The 16,156-nt window shown below is 38.4% G+C and overlaps 1 protein-coding gene across 2 annotated transcripts in view; it reads right to left on the reverse strand.

Annotated features, from left to right (window-relative positions):
- Window positions 1–71: 71 nt before the first annotated feature.
- ATL1 (atlastin GTPase 1) overlaps window positions 72–16,156 on the reverse strand; it is a 67,324-nt gene continuing 51,239 nt past the window's right edge. The window contains exons 7-14 of one of the 2 annotated variants that reach the window (XM_040969554.1): window positions 13,745–13,837; window positions 12,610–12,748; window positions 8,648–8,775; window positions 7,380–7,436; window positions 6,151–6,222; window positions 5,016–5,447; window positions 3,530–3,544; window positions 72–880 (exon numbers count right to left, since the gene is read on the reverse strand). In XM_040969554.1, the coding sequence (XP_040825488.1) occupies window positions 770–880; window positions 3,530–3,544; window positions 5,016–5,447; window positions 6,151–6,222; window positions 7,380–7,436; window positions 8,648–8,775; window positions 12,610–12,748; window positions 13,745–13,837 (1,047 nt within the window). In that variant the 3' untranslated portion in view covers window positions 72–769. The remainder of the gene's footprint in view (window positions 881–3,529; window positions 3,545–5,015; window positions 5,448–6,150; window positions 6,223–7,379; window positions 7,437–8,647; window positions 8,776–12,609; window positions 12,749–13,744; window positions 13,838–16,156) is intronic. The other variant, XM_040969555.1, reaches the window with a different exon arrangement.

Consider the following 16,156-nt stretch of genomic DNA (forward strand, 5'->3'; position numbering starts at 1 on the left):
ATCTTTGTTGTACATCAGTACCACCCAAACATCTCCAAATTCAATACGCATTTGTTTTTAATGTTAGGAACAGGAACCAGAGTAAACTTTAATATTTCATATGTTAAAAGAATAAACCTTGTGAAGAATACATTTCTTTATGTACCAAAAGAAAAAAATATACAATGCATTGAAACTCATACATATACAAAATGATTATTTGTGCATTTTTGATCATGAAGTTTATAGTAGATCTTAAACCATAATATAAAAGCATTATGTAGTATCTGTAAAGTGACTGGGACGCTCTTAAATGTTTAAAAATAAGTAACTCATGTTCTATGTAAAATTATATAGATTAAGTCTGCTGAGTTGTGATGCTGAGTCTCACAACTAGCTATGTGAAATAATTTGTTTTCTGTAGAAATTAAATGAGCATATTCAAATGTGCAGTAGTATTACCACATGGTTTAATTATAACCCAGTAATAGAATGTAGTAAATTCAAGCAGAATACACACTGTCATCATAAATGGACAAATACTTTAAATTATAACAGCATACTTAAAGGTGAAATCAGGAAACTGTACATGTTAACAAAATGATATAACCATGCATACAGATGTCTGCTTGTTAAACACTGAAGTAAAAGAACTAAATCATTTGTAGTCTTCAAAGGTGTTTGATATTTTACTCTGTTCTAATGGAAGCACTTTGAATGTGTGCATGGAAACATAAAACTGCTATTTAGCTGAAAATTGGTCATGCACCTGTATTTCTCAAAATCTGCATTAAATTTTCTTCTTTTCTGATTGTTCAGTAGCTTCCGACTTTGGTGCAGGAAAAGCTTGATGATACAGATGTCTGTGGGTCGCTGCTGCACTGTAAAGCTTGTATAAAGCCTAGAACACAAGAAATCAGTATTACAAAAACATTAAACACAGAGATGTACAATTTTTCCTTTTTAGTTTGTGATACTGTATAAAATGTAGCATGCTCAATTTATAATCTTTAGATCATTGTTCTAAGATGTGGAAGTATCTCATTTTAAAGTTCAAAAGCTCAGTTTTCTCCTTGGCAGTGTGTATGTCTTTAGATTTGTGGACTGATCTGCAAGGTCAGGGTTTTTATTCTCAGACCGAGCATGCTTTTCTGGTACACCTGTTAGAGCTCACCATGATGCTCAGGAGCTGTGCTGACAATACACCGCGAATGTTACTAGGTTTTGGCTCACAGTAGATACTCATAACTTCAGATTGACAGTTATTTTTTTTCCAGAACAGGAACAATTTATTCTCTATTCTTTCTTGTTAAGGTCATACAGCAAGGCATGTTATCATACTCCTTCCATACTGCATTCCTTGCTTTGCTTTACTTAGTTCGTACATTACAAAACCTTTTATTCAGACACATTACCTCAGAAGGCCTTTTGTCATTGCAACTAATTCTGATGGGAGTGGGTATTTGGACTTGTGGTTAAGACCACCCGTTAGGACACCCAAATTCCATAACAGAATTCCCGGATTCAATCTGAGCTCTGCTAGATTGATTTCTTTTGAAAGTTAGGAGTTACACAGAGCTGGGGAGGGTGGGCTGCGGGGGTGGGGGGTGATACATACATACTTATATAGATGCATCTTTCCATCCACTGATTCATTCCTCAAAAAGGCCATAATGGCTGATACTGGACCAGAATGAAGCCAGAAAGCCTGGAACTCTGTATCCACATCTCCCATTATGTGACAAGGCCCAAGTACTTGGGCCATCTTCTGCTGCTTTCTAGAGAGCATTAGCAAGAAATTGGATTGGAAGAGGAGTAGCTGGAACTTGAACAAATGCCCATGGGAATGCTGGTGTTGTGGGTGGTGGCTTAACCCACTGCGTTACCTCGCTCCTGCTTTCAGTTTGGCTCATCCTATCTTTTGAAGGTATCTGGTGGGTAGAGCAGCAGATAGGAGCTCTCACTGTGTCCATCTGTCCTCTGCTTCTCAAATATTTTAAAAACAAACAAAACCCTTTATCTTTTATGTTTCTTTGTGTCATCATAATAGTGTTCGAACCACAGGAAATTCTACATACTGCATTTTAACCCCCTCAGCTAACATTCAAGTCCATTCCTGGGCCCAGCGCAGTAGCTTAGTGGCTAAAGTCCTTGTCTTAAATGCGCTGGGATCCCATATGGGTGCCAGTTCTAAGCCCGGTGGCTCTGCTTCCCAACCAGCTCCCTGCCTGTGGCCTGGGAAAGCAGTCGAGGACAGCCCAAAGCTTTGGGTCTCCCACACCAGAAAAGGCTCCAGGCTCCTGGCTTTGGTTTGGCTCAGCTCCAGCCGTTGCAGCCGCTTGGGGAGTGAATCATCAGATAGATCTTCTCTCTCTCCTCCTCTCTGTACCTTTGACTTTGCAATTTAAAAAAATCCATTCCTTCTGATTTCACATAATGAAGTCAATTAAAACTGAGTTATCTAATTTAGTTCTAGAGTCAGTAATATGTAATTTTAAAATCTGGATACATACTTGATATCCTTCAAATAGTAATATATTCCCAAGCAATTGCATTATTTAAGATCATGTGTGAGTATGTTATTTTCTCTTAATCTTTCTAATGTCGTTAAGTTCGAATGGCACCATTATGAGTTCTATAAATGGATATTAGTACAACATGGTATTTTTGTAGTTCTGTTATGTTCTAATCCTAATATATTCAGTTTAATGCATTCTCTTAAAAACTCCGATATTTTCTTAATGTCTGGCTTAAAAGTGGCATTTGCTTTTACCTGTTAAATAATTTTAACTGATTTCTGCAAAAATTAAGTCCTTGTTAACTTATAAGTCTTAAAAATGTGTCACTAGTATTTGATTAGTCGATATAATTCGGCTAGTTACTGTAGTACAGACTCAGGAAAGAGTCTAGATCCTCACTGTAGTTGTTCAAGACTAGCTTTGCTTCTGAAGATGATGACCTAAATGAGTCCACAGAGTTCATTTTCCTTAATGTAGCAAATGATTCCTTTAGGGTAACCAACTTCTTTCCAAAGATACATAGTAGAAGAATTGGGTGCTGATTTACAGGTTAGGTCTGAGGTATGCCAAGAAAATTAGAATGCACACTGGCCTGGAGTGTGGGTAACTGCTACTCAGAAGCCAAAGTTAAAAACAACCTGTGAACATTGAAACTGTATTTAAAAATCTCCCAGTAGTTAAATTCTCTCAAGCCTCATAATTTATTTCACTCTGCACTGCAGCAGACTGCACCGTGTAGAAGCTTTATGTTTTTATACATTCAGGACACAGACTAAGACTCATTCATAATTCTGGTAAACTTTTTCTTTTGTGCAGATCAAATAATAAATGATGTCTGGGTTTAATTTCAAACTAAATATTTTTTAAACTGTTAAAATTCACAATGAAAAATGCAAATGTTAGAAAAATAGAACTAGAAGTCTTCAAATATCCTCTAATCTACATGGCTTTTCATTCATGCCTGGTCATTTCATGAAATACAGTGTTTCCAAATACATAGGTCTTAATTTAAAAAAAAAAAGTGAACTTACCTCATTTGTACTTCCCTGTGGCAAAGGCAGTTTAAAAAGAAAAAAAGAAAAGTATATATCCTGTTTCATTAATAGCATTTTGATACTGAACTGTGTTTACAGTATTAACTTGTAAAACTTCAAGACATATTGCTGTAGAATTTTCAGTTTAAGTTATATACTTCATCAGAATCTTTTAGAGAATCCAATTATCTATCCTTCATAGGTTCAGCATCACATTTTAGGAAGGCTTTTGAGACTGGCTTCAATTTGTCCCATTTTCAACCTTTAAAGGTTGAGCAACTAGAGCATACCCCACATCCGGGACCTGGGGTGGGTGGGAGACTGGGTGGGGCTTCTCCCTTAAAATCCCCTTCTACATCAGACATATTAAGGAAACAATATGGAACTAATTGTCTTGCCCATCTTCCTGTAGTGCTTGAACCTTTTTACCCTAATTATGTCAAAATTGTCAAAAAATTAAAAAAATAAGTTGAGCAACTATTGAAGAGTGAATGCCTAGGGGATCTAGTTTTTATTTCATTTGTTCCCTATCATGCATGCAACTTTTAGTTTGTCTCAGCTAGATTATTTTTAAGTCCATTTAGTTATGAATCTATCTTAAAGAATTTAAAGTATGCTGTTAATGCTGGGAGAAACATATAGCTGTCACTTGCTACCTGCAGATATAATAATCATACAAAAGTCTTACATCCAAAATTTTCTGAAGGATTTCAACTTTAGCTTCACTGAATTCTGTCAAATTCTGATGAACTAACAAGACTTCTTGAGAATAATAAATAATACAGTGAGTAAATCCTTTGTGTAGATATATTTAATTGTCTCCCATGTTGATAATTGGTTATTTGGACAACAGACCATAGAGACTCCAACTCCCTAGGATGTGGCTCAGAGGACCAGCAAGGACAACTGAGACATAAGTAGCTAGTCCAGAGGCCGAACATTGGCCCAGTCTGTGGGCCTGTGCAAAAGATGAACTCAAATAGAGACCAACTGAAGTAATTCAATACTGTTTTCAGTATATAATGCTGTTTATATTTTTAGTATGTATACTGTTCATAATATATATTTTATACTAAAAAGAGTTAAGTGATGGCTTGTAACAGTGGTTCATATATGCCTCTAATAGAGGCAATGCTAGAAGATAGGTTGTATACAGGAAGTAATGATATTCAAATCAGATCAGCTAAATAAATACTTTTCCATACTACTATCAATGATGTTAACATCTGGGGAGTAAAAAATAAAAAAGAACATTAAAATCCTTTTTTTTTAAATTGACATATTAACTGCAAAATCATTAGGCAGGATTTCATATACTGTTAACTATAGTGAAGTATTGATAATCATGACTAACTGTAAGGTTCCAGAAGACAGGGGCCTGAGTTATACTAATCTGTATATTTCTAACACCGAGCACCTGTTACAAGGATGCCTATTCAAATGTGTGCTGCACATACTTGAAGAGAGACAAAAGTATACCTACCTGGTCCCACAAGGCTGCAGCCACCTGGTCTATTACAGCACCCAGCTCTCTGTATTCTCCAGAGTACCGGATATACGCCCAGGTGCAAAGTGTGATTAGGGTCAGTCCCATTATCATATTGCATAGGCTAGCTATGATGTCCAGGCCAATGAATCCAGTCACACCAGCAATCACATAGGTGATAAAGATGACAACAAACAGTGTGGCTGGGGTACGAGCTGCATGGAAGATATTTTTGCTATCATTGTGCTTAATGTACTGGATGTAGAGTTCATCTATTTCACTTTCCAACTGCTGCAGGTAACGCCGGCTAAATTCTTCCCCACCCATCTTCTTCACTCCTCGAAATAGCTTCACAGCTTCTTCCTTAAGCTGCAAGTGTTTGGTCTGCAGGTCGTTAGGGGCCAGAAATGGTTTGTCACCACCACAAATCTGTATTGGGTAGAAAGAAGCATTTGTTTATGCAGTCCAGACTGCATCCAAATTTCACATAGGCAGTACTATCTGTTAGAAACTATTAGTAATAACCATTGGTTGTATAACATTTCAGGAAGTGACAGGCTACATATTTGATAGTTATAAGATTATAATAGAGCTAAAAAACTTACCCAGTGACAGTGACATCACGCCATAGTGACACTGTGGTGCGATGTTACACATATGTAAAGATGGTGGCCAAGAACTTGTACAGTCAGCTGGGTAAAAGCTTGATAATGTAGAATACTTGATAATGACTATATTCTGACTTATGTATTTATTTTTATCATTTTATGTTATTTATATCTCTTAACCACCCCCCCAAAAAAAAACCTTTCACTCTGTTACAATGTGCTGTGCAGCCTCATCCATCTTGTACTGATTTGTATCAAGGGGATACACTGAGTGGATTCATCCACACCATCTATATTTGTATAAATACACTCTGTGATTGGTGTTCACATAAGATCACTAAATAATACAGTTCTCCAAATGTACATTATCATTAAGCAATATGTGACTGTAATCAGGAATCTGAGAACAACTTCAAAGCCACATCTTTGCATGTGAATCTAGTATTATGTAGAAGAAAAACAACAAATTCTGCAAAGAAATTTTTTTTTTACTTGAAGTCATATAAAATATTGTTGAATCTTACCTCTTCCATTTTTTTGTTGTATGTGTCCTTGGCAGTTGCCACGGCTGCCAAGTTGTTGGCTTCTGCAGTGGCCTTTGAACAGAGTACAAGATTACATTGTAAAATGGAGTTCATATTTATTCAGCTTCCAAAGGCAGTTCACATGTCAGAGCATCATATACAAGAAATGTGAAAGAAACCAAAATGATCAAATAATTTGAACCTGTTGAAATACTTCCACCATATACTTTAAATCAGTAAAATTAAAATTTTCAAATGCATAAAACATGATTTTATCCAGTAAATCACAATTCTAAGATGAATTTTCATTTTGAAGATTTTTGCTCTCAAATATTTTAGTGCAGGGGAAAGATTACAAATTTAAATGCAAGGGAAATAATGCATAATACATTTATACGTGCTAATATCTAAAAAGTATATCTGAAGTTTCTTAAATACTCCTACTGACAGAACAGTATGTTACTGATAAAAAAAAACATTCAGAACTTAAGTTCTTTGGGTTTGTAAGGAAGACATGTTTCTCTTTTTTCCTAATATTTATTCATGGAGACCACTTATTTAAAAACTTGGACATGGGGGGTCAGTGTAGTGATACAATAGGTAAAGATACTGCCTGTGATACCAAATTTCATATTGGAACTCTCTTCAGGTTCCAGCTACTTTGTTTCCAATTCATCTTCCATAATGCATTTGTGTTTTTGGAAAATAACAGCAGAGGACCCAAGTGCTTAGGGCCTCTGATACTCTCATGGGAACCCTAGATGGAGTTCCTGGCCCCTGGCCTCAGCCCAGCCCAGCCTATCCTCTGCCACTGTGGTCATTTGGAGAGTAAACCAAAAAATAAGATCTGTCTCCCTTTTATTCTGCCAAATAAATAACCAAATATATGTATCGATTTTCAGATAAATATAATTTGGATTTGCTTTTCAACAGGTTTGTTACATACATGAATTACAATATAAGTCCATCCTCTAAACAAATTTTGTACAAAGAATGAAAAGCTTTTGGCATCAGTTGTATCCACAGAAATGAGGCTGTTACATGTGTCTGAAAAAATGCTTAGATGAACACATAAATGGGTAGTTATTGGACAGATAATCATCCAATAAAACATGCTTTCCAGTATTTTGTTTTCCTTTTTGCTGATTTCTGTTGACCACATTGGCACATATGTAAACAGCAACAGGAAGGCTTAGCATTGTAATAATGCCATGCCTCCTGATTAATACCTGTAACATTGACTTGGGATGTGGTAATTCTTCACCTTGATAGATCTTTATGTAAGCCTGAAGAAAGGAAAATACTCATGTTCAAGCAATTCCAATCAATATTTTTCATGTTAAATTATATTCTAAGTCTTATAATTTCAAAACATTTTCAGAAACGTATACATATATTTAATTCCCTTTCTTCATCATGTTCCCTTCTCATGAAATGCCCTTTTTATACATCTCCACCTGCAAACCCTTACTTTAGGCTCAATTCAGGGCCAGTGCTTCTAACTTTCTCATATCCCTCTGTGTGGGATTCAGTTCCCACAGGGATTTGTGCCTTGCTGATAAAATAAACTTCAAGGAAAAGATTGGTATTCTCAATCTCCAAGCAAATTATAAGCTGTTCCACATCATTAAAATTGACAATTTAAATTTTGGATAAATAGCATCATTTTTTATTGAAAGTGATGAAAGAAGGTCAGACAAATGGTTTGTAATTGTAAGAGACAACACATTTTAAAAATTCAGATGCAAGCAGTGTGGCACAGAATGTTTAGCCACTTGGATGTCCTATCAGAGTGCTTAAGGCTGGGGCCCACCTCGACTTCTACTCTAACTTTCTGCTAAGGTGCACCTTGGAAGGCAGTGGATAATAGCCCGAGTACTTCCTGCCATTCACACAAGAAATGGATGGCGTCCCTGACTCCTGGCTTGAGCCTGGTCCAGCCTGAATGGTGTGGGCATCTGTAGAGTGAACCTAGAGTAAGCCAATAGTTGGAAGGATATGTATCTACTTCATTCTCTTAGTCTCTGTCTCTCTTGCTCCTTCCCTTTTCAAGTAAGTAAGACAGGTTTTTAAAAATCATATTTCAGTTTATAGAACATCAACTGATAAATAATGCTAGTAACTGAATTTTTCCACTGTTAAAAAGTACTCACTGCTATCTGAAGTAAATGAATATCTGATATAGAGTAGGATATGTGGAAGGACTTTCTTCAATAGAGAAGGAAAATCTTTGGAATGAAAATTCATTGTATGTCACGGACTCTGCAGATACCTCTCCTCCCAAAACACACATGACTTTTCCACTTCTTACATACACTCATACTTCAAAATATATCCCCCTCAAAGTAAATGAAGACAGAAAAAGTAAGGAGTTACCACAAAATTTTCAAAAGCAAGGTTCTCTTGAGTGCTTCATACCTTTGCTCCAAGTTAGAGTCTAAGTGCTTGACTGCTCGTCAAATCTGAGTACTCACAAATTCGCTAGAAACAGTGATACCTTGAAGTACTCCACCAGACCTCGGCAGGTGATTTTATTCCCATTGATCTCCTTGATATCTAGGTTCTCAGGACTAAGTAGCCAAGGAATCAGTATTTTCAAGTTTTTGATGAATTCATCGTCTATTTCTACAAGCAAAAGCAAATCCATCATTATTTTAAAAATCCTATCCAATCCTCCATGGCACAAAAATAAAATCTCTGATTTCCTCAATTTCTTCCATAGTCATACTGCCATCCCTTGCTTTCCCATCCTTTAAATGGTTCCTGGCCAGACCTGCTGTGTGGAGGATGATTCTCCTTGGCCAAACTTCCACTAATATTGTTAAGTTTCTGGCCACATCACAAACATTAAGATAAGGTAATAAACAGTATAGCCAGGGTCTGTGGAAAATAGTGACTGGAATGACTACTACTGATATTGAAATGGAAAGTTATCTCTAACAGTAAGTGTGAGACAACACATGAAAAATTAGTATCAAAGAACAATTGTTCACATCCTTGTTGCTTCAGAGGTCTCTTTCTCCACCTGACTGCCTCCAGATGCCAGACCTCTGAAGAAATGCCTGCTGACAAGATGGCCCAGAGAGAGATAACCAAACGAACAGCACTAAGTGCAATGGGAAGCCAGCAGCTGGCAGACTTGCAGGACTGCCTGAGGAAACGCCAGTGCAGACACTGCACAAAGGAGAGAGCAGCCAGCCAAGAGGTAGAAAAGTTCATTAAAATGGAACCGTTAAGGGCAACAGAAGTTGCCTCTTGTTTTTCTTTGCTAAACTCCACTCAGGAAGTTGTAAGCCAGAGTGCAGATCAATGTGCCTGTGAATGGGAGAGTAACATCTGATAGAGAGCGAATCTTAACAAGTGGGATTCTGATTTGTGTGTTTTGCCTTCATCTCTTTCCCTGAGCTCTTGCTTTGCAGAATGTATCAGTTCAGAACTGTTGTTGTGTACTACAGTACTGAACAAGCCAGAGCACTTTTTGTCCCAATAAAGGACTGTTGCTGAAAGCCCGCCCCTCCTCTGCTGTTTATAGCTCTCTAGAGAATAGATGCATTGTGGAAGCCTCCCTTTATGTAATTTCAAAATACACTGCAGCCATTAGGTAATTGCATGACATCTAGTGGTGTGGTTATTCACCAGTGGCTTTACCATGAGTGACAGTGAAAAGACAGGAGCTCGGTGTTTATGTGTTACTATGTATTCACTATTTGTTCTGTTATAAAAATAATAGGTGAGATAATTTAAAATGAATATGAAAGTAACTGGGATGATTAAGAAATCTGGCATTTCACTAAATGTATTACTAGCTATAAAGTTACATAAAAGCTATCAAAGTAAAAGCCATAGGTGCAGGGGAGAAATTATACTTTTACTCTTCACATCTGCCATTTCCCTGAAACAGGATACTAGCATGATGTTCTTTCTTTTTTTTTTAAGATTTTATTTTCATTGAAAAGTCAGATATATAGAGAGGAGGAGAGACAGAGAGGAAGATCTTCTGTCTGCTAGTTCACTACCCAAGCAGCCACAATGGCCAGAGCTGAGCTGATCCAAAGCCAGGAGCCTCTTCTGGGTCTCCCACACAGGTGCAGGGTCCCAAGGCTTTGGTCCATCCTCGACTGCTTTCCCAGGCCACAAGGAGAGCTGGATGGATGGGAAGCGGGGCTGCCGGGATTAGAACCAGTGCCCATTTGGGATCCTGGTGCATGCAAGGTGAGGACTTTAGTCAGTGGGTTACCTCGTTGGGTCCTTGATACTCTTTTAAGAAGTAATTTTAGGGCCCAGCGCAACATACTAGTGGCTGAAGTCCTTGTCTTGCATCCTCTGGGATCCAATTTGGGCGTCTGGTCATGTCCCAGCTGCTCTGCTTCCCATCCAGCTCTGCTTGTGGCCTGAGAAAGCAGCAGAGGACAGTCCAAGATCTTGGGATCTGGCACGTGCATGGGAGGCCCAGAAGAAGCTCTTGGCTTCAGCTTCAGATCAGCTTAGTTTGGCCATTGTGGCCACTTGGGGAATGAATCAGTGAACAAGATCTTCCTCTCTGTCTTTCCTCCTCTCTGGATATCTGCCTTTCAAAGAAAAATAAATAAATCTTTTAAAAATAAAAGTAATGGGCCCGGCGCGGTGGCGCAAGTGGTTAAAGGTCCTCGCCTTGCACGCCCGGGATCCCATATGGACGCCGGTTCTAATCCCGGCAGCCCCGCTTCCCTTCCAGCTCCCTGCCTGTGGCCTGGGAAAGCAGTCGAGGACAGCTCAAAGCTTTGGGACCCTGCACCCGCGTGGGAGACCCGGAAGAGGCTCCTGGCTTCGGATCGGCATAGTATCGGCCCGTTGCGGCTCACTTGGGGAGTGAATCATCGGACGGAAGATCTTCCTCTCTGTCTCTCCTCTCTGTATATCCGCCCTTCCAATGAAAAAATAATAAAAATAAATCTTTAAAAAAAAATAAAAAAAATAAAAGTAATGGGCCCGGTGCGATAGCGTAGGGGTTAAAGTCCTCGCCTTGCAAGCACCAGTATCCCATATGGTCGCTGGTTCTGATCCCCGTGGCCCTGCTTCCCATCCAACTCCCTGCTTGTGGCCTGGGAAAGCAGTGGAGGACAGCCCAAAGCCTTGGGACCCTGAACCCGCATGGGAGACCTGGAAGAGCTCCTGGCTCCTGGCTTCAGATTGGCTCAGCTCCAGCTGTTGCAGTCACTTGGGGAGTGAACCATCGGATGCAAGATCTTCCTCTCTGACTCCCCTCCTCTCTGTATATCCACCTTTCCAATAAAAATAAATAAATCTTAAAAAAAATTTTTTTTAAATAAAAGTAATTTTAAATCCCTTTGGCTGTTGTGCTGCAGAACTTGCAGCATCACTGTCTGACTCAGCATGATGCATGAAGGCAGCTGTGAATTAAACAGGTAGCTGGAGGGATGCTCACTGCTAGCTGTTCAAGTAAAGAAGGCAGAAATGTTTGTAGCACACTAAGAAACCACAAAGCATATGTCTAAAATTTGGTGACTATCAGGAAAGATTCCTTTCTGTTTTCTAGAATGCTCCTTCTACTCTCAACCAACTCCTCAACCTTTTCCAATAAGTTGAGCTGTTCTGGAATCATGAAACAGTAATAATATGCTGAAGAGATGACTGCATACTCGAAGCCATAGACTGAAAAACACTCCAGTGCATTTTTTTTTTTTTAAAGATACTGGTCTTCCTGGCAAACTGGGAAGTAAAATTACAGTGCTTCTCTACTTTTGATGGACTCCCAATGAAACTGTTAAACATATCTTAACAGTAGTATGCTGGACTTTCTACCATTGCCTATGCCTGCAAGGTCATAATGCACTTAAGTAGCAGAAGGATGGATTTGTGATTGTTGCTGAAGGACTATACTATTGTAACATATATAAGGGGAACAGTGGAGGGGAGAGGATAAATGGGGAGCGTGGAAGGGGAAATCCCTGAGCCTATGGAATTGTATCATGAAAAATAAAAATAAAAAAGATACTGGTCTTCATGGTATCAGGAATTCATTTTTTAGTGACCTTTAAAGCTATAATTATTTTGAATTTAAATCTGTAATTTATTGTTTCATAGCTGTTTTTAAAAAGTATGAATTCAGTACCCATATTGTTTCTTCTTGATTTCTGTATAAGAGATTCCAATGCTACAGACATGAGTTGCCCTTTTAATGGAAATAAGGAAAAGGAAGCAGAAGACATTGGGAGTGTCTCAGAAGGCAGGTGGGTGGCTGTGTTGTTTCTGCAGGCAGTGTTGACCCCCAGGGACAAGCTTTCTGTCATTCACAGAAGACGAGGTCCAGCCCGGGACCCCCAGTTCTCACACTTTCTAATTTCCAGCTTCTCATCAGTGGGTAAGTGAACTAGCAGCCATAGGTCAAAGAGAAAATGACACTTTTATAATTAGATTATTTTTAAAAAATCGCTATAAAACAGTCTTTAGAATTCAAACCTTTCAGTTTTCCATCAAAGTTTGGATTGGTAGCCACTTTTAAGCCAGGATGAGGTAGCAGAAAGCAGGAAATGTTGGTGAAACAGGAATGGATGTGTTTTCGAACATTCTGTAGTTCTTCATGCTGGTTCCCTGAGACCTGCAGTAAATCATGGTGGAATTGAAGCTACTTTTAGAAAATATCAGAGGAATACCGTGGCTTCTTATATTTGTAATGTGTGACTACTGGTCCTACAGTGATCAAAACTATATGATGGGGCTGCTAGTGACACAAGACGGTCTGGGATGAATTTGCTCAAAGAGCTACATCTAAGTATAGCAGACACACATTGTTACTGTAGTGGTTGAAGCTTATGATAACTCAACATTAATTCACATGAGTGGGGTTTTAGCTGAATGAGTAATTACAAATCCAAACAATAATTCAAAGCATTCGAATAAATCAGTTTATCCGAAGATACTTAACCTCCTGTTGCCTGGTAGCTATACATGTAGATCCTAGAAAGGCATCTGAATAGCTTTAACCTGAGATGAACTGCTTTCCACTGCCTTTCACCACATGTGTTTGACAGTTTGGAGTATTCAAAAGTAGAAATATAAAAATATAAGCCCAGAGGTCCTGATTTTAGGGAATTTTTAAAATTTTTGGTGTTTCCCCTCATTTCTCATGTAGGCATTTTTGTGTGTGTGGTCTACTCAGTGTAAACAATCCATACAATATTAATTTATCATGACATAGAAAGCAGAAGGCATTCTAATTTTAAAACCAACTGGTAGCAAAATGTTCTAAGTCTGACTTAAGTGATTTCAAAATTAAATGTCTGCTAAATCGACTTTTAAACCTTTCCTAAAACATGAATCTTGATATTTGCACTGTACATTCTGAACTGTATTTCCTGAAGTAAAGATTTTATCTTTAGGGATAAATATTTTATAGATATCTATAAAATATTACTTTATCTGCGATCACTACTGTTAGTAATCAAAACAATAATTAGTTAACTGTCAACTTAGTTTGTTCATAAAAATGCTATGAGGGTCAAATGAGATTATGGCTACCAAATATTCAACAAATTATTGCTCCCCCCCAAATTTTATAGTGAAATTTCATATATTTAAAAGTATCTTAACACACCTTGAGGCGTTTTTCTAAAAATTTGGCTCCTCCATCAGCTCCATATGAAAATTCGTATGGGAAACTCCAGTCTCGAACAAGAAATATCAGACTCTAGAAATAAAGAAAAGAAAGTATTGATAAGAAGGCTTTCAAGTATTGCATCTGCTTTTCTCTGTAACCCATCATGTCACTGTCATCTGGAGCCACTGCTCCTCTGGGAGACCATGCTGTGTGTTTCCATTCAGCATGAACAGAAAGCTGCCTGCAGACTAACAAGGTGGATACACACCCACTGAGAAGCGAGAGGCAGGGATGGCCCTGAAACAGCCTGAACAAGGCTGGGTAACTGCTGTGAGATTTTTGCCTAGAGTACGTCTCTGTGAGTATTTTGTTTTGATTGCTAGAGCAGAAGGTAGGATGTAGGCACAAAAAGCAGTATCAACTTTTCTTTTTAAAAATAAACTTTAATGTTTTTACAGAAATGACAAATATACATGGTGATAAAACATTCAACCTATGTGGCCAAGTCTGGAAAAGAATTTTTAAAATGCACCACACATTTCAGCTCAGAGATACAACCATGTCTTTCTAGGTATGTACATATCGGAGGAAGGCTGGAGAGAGGAAACAAGGAAAAAAAATATTATTTGCAAGATCTTCCATTCATGATTTACCTCCAGATGCCTGCCAACTCCTGAAGGCAGGAACAGGGGTCTCCATCCAGATCATCCAAAAGGGACCTGAGCACTGGAGCCAGCACCTGCTGCCTCCAAGGGCACACTTTAGCAGGAAGTGGAATCAGAGCAGGGCTGGGACGCAAACCCAGAGAAACAGATGCGGGATGCAGGTGTCCCAAGTGGCATTTTAATTACTAAGCCAACGCTTCCCCCGACAATAAAATTACAAAAAAACATAGTTTTACATGTTTCATTTTAAGTAAAAGGTACTTAACATTTAATTGAAATTCATTGACTAAAAGGAAATTCAGATCTTTAAAAAAATGCTGAATTTCAAGTAAATGATTGTTCACCCTAAGTTCCAATGGATTCCTAGAAATTAAAGACTTTGGAAAATATTGAGCTTCGAGTCAGATATTTACTTTTGAAATCTGTTGAAAGAGATCATATATATATATAGTACAGCACACAAATCTATATATAACTTAAAGGATTTTCACAATCTCAACATAGCCTATTGTTACTTTTCATTAAACTTTTTTTTAAGGTTATTTATATTTTTTATTGAAAAGTCAAATTTACAGAAAAGATCCTTTGTCCACTGGTTCTCTCCCCAAGTGGCCCCAGTGGCTGGGGCTAAGCTGATCAGAAGCCAGGAGCCAGGAACCTTCTTCAGGTCTCCCATGCAGGTGCAAGGTCCCAAGGCTCTGGGTCATCCTCCACTGCTTTCCCAGGCCACAAGCAGGGAGCTGGATGGAAAATGGAGCAGCTGGGACAGAACTGGCACCCATAAGGGATCCCAGATCATGCAAGGTGAGGACTTTACCCACTAGGCTACTGCTGGGCCTTTTGGTAAGCTTTGAGGATTACCACTCGTCTGACTTCTGCCAGGATGCTTCAGTTTTGGCTATTTTTCATTAAGTATTCTATTTGTGATATTTACCATATTATTGCATAATTGCATTTCATTTGCAATTAGCCTTCCATAACATTATGTGAGTACTAACTCATCCTACCACAGGCATACATTTCAGTATTTCCAGTTTGTAACTTACATGATTATGACTGCTATGGGCATTTTGTGTGTCTTCTGGTTAACGTATGTACACATTTATTTTGGATTTTACTTACATGCAGAATTAATAGGTAGCAAGGTAAACATATGTTGATTATATCAGTTTTCCCAAGTGTTGGGCCAAATTATAATTTCTTTAGCAATGCTAGAGGGTTCCTCAGGCTACACATCCTTCCAAACATTTGGGAATTTCTTTTTACTTACAATCATCCTGGTAGCTGTGGTTTAGAAGCTAATAATTGTAAATCCCTAATGATGAGTAAAATTAAGTTATTACGCGTGCATCACCCATGTTTCATTCCCTTTTATGCAGTGCCTAACTAGGGCTACTGCAAATGTTTTGATTGGTTGTCTTATTAGTTTTGAGTCACATTTTTTAAATATATGTTTTACCTTCAACTCCTTGCCATGACAAAATTAACATTCTCAGAGTTCCTCTTACCACTCTTCCTTTCTATCTGTTGTTATTATTTTGTTTAACTTTGAAATCACACCAGTAGCACTTTGAATATAAATGTTTAAAAATACAATGAAAGAGCCCAGCACGGTAGCCTAGCCACTAAAGTCCTCACTTTGAACAGGCCAGGATCCCACATGGGTGTCGGTTCTAATCCCAGCTGCTCCACTTCCCTTCCAGCTCCCTGCTTGTGGCTTGGGAAAGCAGCTGAGGACGGCCCA

The sequence above is a fragment of the Ochotona curzoniae genome, unplaced genomic scaffold, assembly GCF_017591425.1.
Source record: "Ochotona curzoniae isolate NIBS_2020 unplaced genomic scaffold, NIBS_Ocur_1.0 scaffold_4701, whole genome shotgun sequence".
In the NCBI taxonomy this organism is placed as follows: Eukaryota; Metazoa; Chordata; class Mammalia; order Lagomorpha; family Ochotonidae; genus Ochotona; species Ochotona curzoniae.